The 9,415-nt window shown below is 40.3% G+C and overlaps 1 protein-coding gene across 1 annotated transcript in view; it reads right to left on the bottom strand.

Annotated features, from left to right (window-relative positions):
- Window positions 1–3,131: 3,131 nt before the first annotated feature.
- SHC4 (SHC (Src homology 2 domain containing) family, member 4) overlaps window positions 3,132–9,415 on the bottom strand; it is a gene marked incomplete at its 5' end in the record, with an annotated part of 22,727 nt that continues 16,443 nt past the window's right edge. The window contains 6 exon segments of the mRNA XM_009585121.1: window positions 3,132–3,841; window positions 4,581–4,834; window positions 6,319–6,498; window positions 7,873–7,933; window positions 9,315–9,409; window positions 9,412–9,415. The exon segment at window positions 9,412–9,415 is cut by the window's right edge and continues 76 nt beyond it. Coding sequence (XP_009583416.1) covers window positions 3,686–3,841; window positions 4,581–4,834; window positions 6,319–6,498; window positions 7,873–7,933; window positions 9,315–9,409; window positions 9,412–9,415 — 750 coding nt within the window.

Below are 9,415 nucleotides of genomic sequence, written 5' to 3'. Positions count from 1 at the left end.
GGGGTCTTTCCGTGACGTTGCGAGTGTGCGCGCAGGCCGGGCAACGGGAGGCGCCATCTTGCAGCGAGACGTGACGGTTGCCTGGCAACGCGCGATGGCGTTGTGGGAGAGCGGCCCTCATGAGGTCACAGCCCGACGGGATGACGTCATGTGACAGCGTCATGATGAAAGCTGACAGGATGGCGCGAGCATCTCTCATTTTAGAGCAGCTGCGTGGCTGGGGGGGATTGTCACAGTTACTGCCCCTCTCCTCTCCCGGGAGCTGCCCCGAGGGAGCCGCCTGCAGCCTGTCCCTCGTCCTTGCACTGCGCCCGTGCTGTCGGAGCCGTGACGGCGCAGGATGCCTGGGGCCCCGGGGAAACTCTTCAGGGGGACTCGGCCGTTGCCCGGTGAAGCCCCACGGGAGCACAGGAGCAGCCAGGCCACACACAGATGGCCTTCCCAGGAGACCTTCCTCAGGGTGCCTGACGCTCAGGGAGCTGCTCTGCTTTGAGGGCTTAATCTGTTTTAAAAATGAAAAGTTTCTCTGAGCAAACAAACTTCTTCCGCAGAATTGCCTGTAGCAAGCACTCAAAAAACCAAAAAGAAACCAGAAAGGTTTTCCGAACAATGAGTGTTTGTTCAGAGATGAGGAAGATATGTAATAGCTCCATCTGGTGACACTTGACCCTCAGGAGGAATAATGCTGCCTGCCTGCCCCAGCAGCAGAAAATGGAAGCTGTGGTAGGAGAGAGGTGTTTGGGTCATTTGTTACAACATTTTTATTGATGGAAGCAAACAGATAGGTGTGTTAATGTGTTTCAGTGAAATTTATAGGAGCTTTGAAAAAGAACAAACATGCTCTGCCTTGTAAATGTGACATTATAGGCAAAATTAGCTATTTTCCCCAGGGGTTTCTAGTAACCATTGGAACAGAGATTTACCAATTCTCCTCAGCATGAAATGATTTTTAAAAAAAAAAGTCTAAATGTGCCTGACAGTTCATATTAACTTTCTCAAGAACAGTATTTTGGAAAACTTTCCAAAATTCAGATAACTTTTTTTTTTTTTTAAGCATAGTTACTTCTAAGACTTCCACACAGGAGATGATAGTATACTTTACATGAGATGGCTGGTCCACAGAAGCTAAAAGCAGCATTAATAACTAAGTGAAAGCACATAAATGTTAGAAACCAAAAACTGAGTTCCTAGTTCCGGCTCCAGAAGAATGGATGTAATTTATTCTAGGAGAATGTCTGTTGTCTGTAATGGATGTGTTGCATCTGAATTGTATCTGTAATTAGTTGGATTCTTTGCTTTCTCTCACATTGAGAGATTTTGAGATACTTGTTTATTGCACTAGCACCCAATTATCTCCCTTTTCTTCCCTTTTTCCATCACAGTTTTGCTTCAGACACATACAAAAGATGCAGGAGCAACAAAACAAGTACTCTGTTTAAGTTAGTGTTATTCAAAAAGGGAGACTTAGACCGTGTCATACTGTGATCCAAACATCACACACTGACTCTGGATGTTTTTATGCATTGGTAAAGTGAAAATTGATGAAGTGAAAGAAGTCCCCAATTCAGTATCTTGACTGGCAAAGTCATACAACTTTGATCTCATACTATCACAACTCCAAACACTATTATTCTAGCCCCGAGTAACTTTGGTTTGTACTAAAAATAGAGATGGAGTTCTGCACATTTGCCTCCTATGACCTGTCATAAAACTCAGCTTTGATGCAAAAATCAAAACCGCCCTATGCAGGTCTTTTGCTACCTTCGACATGCCACAGAAGTAGCTATATTTGTTTCATTGTTTGCTCAATGAAGTCATGTCAAGCACATTATGAAGTTTGGTAAGACGTCAGAATAGAAAGGATACTATGCAGAGATTTAATATTCCAGTTACAGTTTCTTGCTAACTATCCTTGCAGTAGCACAAAGCTTGAGCATGAACTCTTGCTGGGGGCCTTCTTCACAGGTGAAAACCTTGCATAAGATAGAATGGGCATAAGCTTGAACTTCTAGTCTGAAGGCTTGAGGTATCAACAATGCCAGGCTATTAGCAAGGCAATCGACTATTAATGTTTTAAAGCTTCTCACTGCTTCAGTATATGTAATTGAGTATTTTAATCATGTTATTATCAAGGAATGAAATGTATTTTATGCCTATTAGCTAAGGATAAGAATAAAGATGGTTTTTAGTCAGCTCTAAGTGTGGCTCTTTGCATCATATTTTCCCCTCCGAGAAAGCTTACGTCTGCAATAATTTTATGTGTATATGGCCCCTCTTGTTTTCTAGAGAAAAAAACACTTACTATAGTGTCCCATTTAACATGAACACAGGCAAAAGAACAGAATGTATTTTTTTTATAGTCAAGTCTTCCAGCAATTGCTGAACTCCACAACAATTTTCTGCCTTATGGAACTGAACAGAGGGAATGTCCCTCCTCATGCCAGACGACCTTGCTTATCTTAAAGGGACAACTTTCTCAGGCCATCACCCGGACTACTAGTTCATGCCCCAAATCGCCCCTGCCTCTCTTCAGTTACTTATTAAATCACTGTTTCTTCAACAGGAAGCCCAAGAAATCACTGTTCACTCTGAATATAGGATTGTTCGTATTTAGAGTATTTATTGTGGCAAAACAATTCACAGGTTTCCTTTAAAAGACTTTTTTCCATGTATAGGAAAAAATGGACTCTATGTGAAGAAAGGGAAAACCGTATCTTGTTTTGGAAAGAACATTGAATAAGGGCACATGCAAAGTTCAAGGAGCTTTTTAAATAGTTTTCTCTCAAAATGTATCATTAGTTTTGTTCAGCTTCTCTAGTTTGTAAACAACTATGTAATCAATGAAAATATATTTAGCCTACCTTTAAAAAGAGATGTCTCCAGTATTAATTGGTAATAATAGTAAAATCATATGCAAGACAAAAATATTAGGATCTAGCATGCTTGTCTTTTAACAAGTTCTATTCCAAAATTATATTACATATATTAATTTCAACTTTGTAAATGTTGCATAATCTCAAATCTTTGAGTAGTCAGACAGTGATAAAAAAATGACTAAGAAACCAGACAACCTTTCTGTATTGTGAATGCTATTCATTTCAAACGTTACTTGCTAGTAAAGTGCTGTTACAAGCAAAATGAAATTGTTAGTGTCTATCGAAAGCAGATGACATTTTAGTAATATTCAAATTGTATTTGTTTTGGCAAATAGTTAAAAGCTTAGACATGTTTGTTTAACCACCCAAAACTAATTCAGTATAAATAATATTGGTTTCCAATAATTCTATGCTAAAAGGCACATACTAATGTTCCAGCAGTTCGTTCAAGTGAGCTTTTGCATGTAGAGGTTTAATTGTGCTTTTAAATAGTTACTGATTCAGTATGACCTTGAAAGTGACATTTGTGCATGTCTAAAATACCTTCTCACAAATGAATCTCACACTCTGAAGGTGTAATTTCCTTAAGATTAAGATTATATATATCTATATAACTATGCTTGTTGATCTCTATAGATCTACATAGATATACACATATACATATATTCATACATACACACACAAAAGGGTATCTTCTGGAACAGCAGCAGAAAGTGCAGTCTATACTTTTTTGAATTGTCTTCATAATAAAAAGTTCTTGGTACAGTTTTCAGATACGAATTGTCTTGGGGTTTGTGAGATCCAAGGGATTATTTGTGATATTGCATGTGTCCCACATTACTCTCTTTCCTCACAGGCTGCTTCAAGCTCACTTCACTTCCAGAAGAGATGATTGGCAAATTATTTTCCATGTGATACTGAATAAGGTGACCCACACTATCAAATATATGGTCTTTGGTTCTCACCTAATGAAAGAAGCAAAAGAATATACTTATGGTTAGATTGTGCTTATAACTGGTTGGACATGAGCCTGGTGCATTGAAGTCAAAAGGCATTTAAGCCACTGAACTCACTGGCGCAGGATCGTTAGGCTGTAGACAGCAATTCAGACCTATCCTTTGACCTACAGTTAGCTGATGTGAAAAGCAGAGGCCCAAGTTTAAGAGACTGTATGTAGAACTGGGCTGATTCTGCTATGAATGAAATAACCATTTTTTTTTCTCTACAGAAGAGAGATATTTTTCCCTAAATCCCACTGAGGATTACTTTTCTGGTTTACTCTCTCCTCTGAGAGATGTTACTCAAGAGTGCTCCTCTAGCCCTGAGCAGAAGCAAGTAGAATTGAAACGACAACAAACCAGCTCTACCTTTTCTGTATCCAGAAGTGTGTTACTAATCAAATTCATTATTTAACTTAGGGTTATTTTTCTAGCAACATAATAACGATTCAAAGGATGTATTAAGTGTATACACTAATTATCAGCACCTGGACTAACAACAGTATTTAAGTACCTCACTTCTATTTCCATAGTACTTCAATACTTGTAAGTTCTTGAACTGAACTTTTAAACCTACTGAAATCACTGGCTAAATTTAAATTAACCTGGATGGAATCAGATCAATTCCACTTCCTGGAATGCACCCATGCATTTTGACGGAAATATCTGAGCAGCCCTGAAATTTCAGTATATGAAGTGTTCATACCTTGCCCTCAGGATCCACCAAGAGCAGATGCTTTGCTTGCCCTCCCTGAAGTCCACTGAGGACATACTGACCAGGTGACGTTGTGCTCTCTCGCACCAGAAAATCCCCATCGTTCACCAAGAGGCTCTCCGCTGCTTTCCTGTTTAACTTGCCGTGGTAACAATCTTCATTCTTTAGCTGTTGCTTTATTTGTGGCAGAACACAGAGACCGGCTGTGTTGCTTGTGGCACTCTGCTGAACAGCTTCCGGTAACTCTAAAATTAAATGAAAGGAATGTATCAGACACTTCACCTAGAACTTCATCCTAAAAGGATGCGAGACTATTTTTTATAGCTTTTAAAAAATTCAGATGATTCAGTCTTGAAGCTGTGACCAAACCAACCTTACAGACTGTAATAATATGCACACATGAATGCTGACAACCCTCCAGTGCATTAGGTAAAATTATCACACCATCTCCTCCCATACCTTAGTGGAAAGCCTTGGGTCGCTAGGCAACAGGGACTGGAAACAGGAATTTTTCTGATGCTCTACTGCTTTGGGGTTTTATTTCTTTGGTTGTATTAAAAAGTCAGGTCTTCCCTGTAAAATCAAGATTTTTGTTGGTTTTTTAGCCACTTTTTTTTTTTTTTAAAAGAGCTAGTTTTTCCTTCTTCCTTAACAAGTTCTGAAGAGATTGTCACAGATCATTGGGAGAGTCATGTTGAGTGGCTCCAGCTATGTGCAGGAATGTAAGACAACATGGCCAGCGTAGCCAGAAGGGAAGGATTACAGCATGATATATCTGCTGTGAAAAAATGAACAATTGCTGAATGTACTAACAAAACTGGGTGGTTTGGGATATAGCCAGTCAGACTGCAAATGATTCACAGGCAGGATTTTTCTAAGGAAAATAAGAGGATACCACTTCTTCAATGGAATTGTGCAACGTAAGGCTCCTCAGGATATAGCCAGTTCCTTTTAGAGCATAATACAGCCCCTGGTTGGAAATGTCTCAATGGTCATAGATTTCCTTTACTGTAGTTCTGTCCAGTCCTTTGCCTACTTTCTTGTGCGGAGCCAACTCTGACAGAGAAAACGCTCAGTGGGAAACCATAAAAGGCAAAGCTAATAAATAAGGTATTTTCAATAATGAGGACAATCAGTAGCAACTATATAGTCATTTAATAGATATACACCACTTTGAGTCTGTAAATCAAGACTTAATTTGACATGCATTTAATAGATATTACTGATCAAACAGTTTGATTTAGAAATTATTGGATAAGATTCAATGGTTACTTATGGAAGAATTGAGAAAAGGTGGTCATAACGATCCCACTGTGACCTTGCATGCTACTGCCTGTGAAGCAAAGGCATCTGAAGGCACTTCCACCTTAGAGTGGTTAAGATCTTGAGCATACAGCAGAATCCTCTTCCTTGAGGTATGGTGCAGTCCCAAGCATTCATATCATCTTAAAGATTTGCTTATTATTACCTGTGGAACACTATTTATTGTCATCAATCAACTACAGAAGATGAAAGGTTACTCTGCTTGCTTACCGTCACTACTTTTACTCTTTAATCCTCTTTGTCTTGAATTTAACAAGCAAAAAAAAAAACCAACCAGGAAGGATTTCTTCCCCCCATCTTTTCTACATTTCTTATGGGGAAACCAAAATCTTTCTCCATGCACACAGATGACAAGACCCCCTCTTTTCAAAGGTTAAAAAGATATGGTATTGCAATGGGAACCTACTGGCCTGACGCAGTGGGCTCCCATGGATCTGTGTTGTTGCTGTACCGCGGGCTGTACAGACTGCGGACTGCAGCGTCTGTGTGTTGATGTAACACGGATCATCAAAAAGATCTGTTTTGTAGGCAGGCTTCAATAATGTTGCCTCTTTTTTTGTCTTCTGTGATCTTTCACCACAATTACCTGCAATTAGTATATAGTATGCACAGATTTCCTTCTTTTTTTTTTTTCTAAACTGAAGTTAACATAACTGTAAAAGCTGAAATAGGAACATTGTTGTTTTTATACATCCAACTAAAGTCATTCAGAAGAAAAAAAATTGGCAGAGGAACTCGTTTTTCCTTATGGCTAGAAGGCACAAGGAACACTATCCAAAATGAGTTAGAATGAAGTTTTCAAAAATGTTTCGCACTGGTTCAGTTCTGCTTCAATCAATGTCAGCAGTAAACCCCCCACTGATTGAAAAGAAATTAATACATATGACTCTACAGAGACACAAGCCATATACGTTGTTCATTGCAAAACCCTTTCCTTCCCATCTGCACCACAAAAAAAGCTTGTGGGAAGCTGAACAATTCTCTCCCTTGCTATTCTGGTGGAGCAGGGAAGATGGAGGAGGTTGGTGCTTTGTGGCTCTGCCTGGAGAGCCAAAGCCACATCTGTCAGGTTAGGATCCAAGCCTAGGAACAGGCTAACAGAATATCCCCTGCAGGGTATGAAAATAATAGCACTTCAGCTAGCCAAATAGCATGCATATTTTTGCTCTTTAGCAAACGTTTTATTCATAGATCTATTCATTCATTCTTTTATTTGTTCATCCTCTCTTTGTAGAAACCATTTGATTCGCCTTTCCGTAAATCAGAAATAACACAAGAAACTATCCCCTGCAGACAGTGTAATGGATCGCTTCAGATGGTGCAGGTGGGAATTCAAAAAGGACCTCATTGTGCAGTGAAACAGATGAGTTGAGGAAATGTGCCCAGGGCATCAGCTGTGGCAAGGGAAGTCCAGAAAGGGATGGAGGCTGGTGATCCTCTGGGGTCCCAGAGAGCAGGTTTTGCTAAAGGCAAATTGATCTCGGGCACAAAGCCACCCAAGGCAGGGGAAGGGCACAGTCACACTGAGAAGCCAGTGATGCTGGAACCAAAGGCACAGTCTCCATTGAACAACCACCTGATGCTGATAGTTTGGGTCTCATCAAGCATTTGTAGGGGGAAGGGGTATTTTCAGAGACTGATAAGCAACAAAATATCTTCCTTTTCAAAGGGTATGAAAGGGAATAAAACAAAGAGTATGAAAGAGAATAAACCAACAAAGAGCTACTGTACAGTATCAGGACAAGTAAACCGAGTAAGTCTGCCAGCAGACATGAAGATAGATTAGTGGCCTTTAGAGAAGCTGTAAGGCTTTTTTGTTTGCCCTTCATCTAGGGAACTAGAAATGACCTACTAAGCAGAACACTTTTCACCATTGTATCGAAAGCTAAGGGGCAGCTCTTCCAGGCAGTCTGCCTTGGTTAATTCTGCATATGCATGAGAAGAAAAACAGAGTACATACCCACAGTTTTGTTTTCTTCTGGACAATTTTCATATATATTGATGAATGTGGGGCTGCCTGTCTGTAGAAAAATTGTAAAAACAGTCATGTAAAGTAGTCCCTTAGAAACCTCAGGTAACTTTAAAACATCCACGCACCAGTTAATTGGCATTCGGGTAACTAAACGTATCTACTTCACCAAAAAATTCCTATCTCCTCAAATAATATTTCATGCTGATACTCTTCTTTCTACAGGGCGTCATGTCTGGACATACTCCAACCTCACAGAGACCATTAACTGCCCAGTTAGGTACCTAAGGTTTAGTATATACAGTATACTCCTAGGTAATAAAGTTCAGGTTTTCTTATAAATGTTCCTTGCAATAAAATCAAGGAGAAATAACTACAGACATTAGGGTTTGAAAGTGAAATGGTCACCAAGTTGTCTGAGCAGCACTAGAAGGTCATCAGAACTGAAAGGAAAAACAAAAAGTAACACCCAGTGGAAAAAAGGCATTTGCATTTACATGCTGCAGGGTAACTCCTTGCAACAACTCTGGCGAGCTTCGAATGCACACTCAGGACATAGTCAAACACCTTTTTAGAGGACTCTTGGGGAGGCGGAGACCACCAGGCCCACAGCCGAGATGTGGAGTATGGTTGAGGTTAACAAAGCGGGAAGTGGCTGGAGCAGTAGCACAGAACGCAGAGGAACCTGGGAGCAGTTGCCACCAGACACATTTTAACGCTTGGCAGCGGCAACTTTTTAGACAGCACCAACTGGATTCTAGCAGGCACGTCGGAGTGGGCTCCCTCTAAGCAAAGCGGTGGTGCCTGCTTCCCTGGGCGGGGAAATGCCGGTGTGTCCAAGAACTCGCACAGCAGGCTTTGAAGTCTGTGCAGCCAGTCTGAACTCAGCTGGTTTTACTCCCTGACTGATTGTTTTTTATTCCCCACTATCCCAGACAAGAGCCACAGATATATGCATCTTTTGCTGCTGTGGCTGATTTAACAGAGCCTCTTGAAACACTCTAAGGGTAATTAATGTTGTATATACATTGCAATCAGTTAATGTTGTATGTATAGGTTGTAGAGCATAATGGACAGGATAAAATATTTATCAGAACCCAGAATCAGGAGCCAGGAGGTCCCAGATTTTGCAGATGTTCTCTCAGACAAGCCATTTAAATCTGTATCTATTTTCTTCTCACAGCTAACAAGTGAGCAAGGGAATATTACTTGGTCTCCTAAAAGTACTCTAAGGACAAACCAGTTAATATTCAGAAAGTGCTTTGGGATTCAATTATGTACTAAGCATCATTAAATCTAGCCTAAAAAACCCTTTCCCAGGATAATCAGGACCTGGTTCTGATGTTAATGCCATGCTTTACACCACAGTAACACTTTATTATTCATTCCCATAAGAGGCAGCGAATAGTTATCCCAGAAGATGATGTACTTACCAAGCAATACTGCTTTTTGCACTGTGTAAGACAGTTAGCCCTTTGGTCTGTTTGCTCTTTCATCCGCATGTCTAACACTCCACCGGTGGGAGGCTCTTTCC

Source organism: Fulmarus glacialis, unplaced genomic scaffold (assembly GCF_000690835.1).
Source record: "Fulmarus glacialis isolate BGI_N327 unplaced genomic scaffold, ASM69083v1 scaffold21079, whole genome shotgun sequence".
NCBI lineage: Eukaryota > Metazoa > Chordata > Aves > Procellariiformes > Procellariidae > Fulmarus > Fulmarus glacialis.
This window is presented reverse-complemented; position numbering and strand designations above follow the sequence as displayed.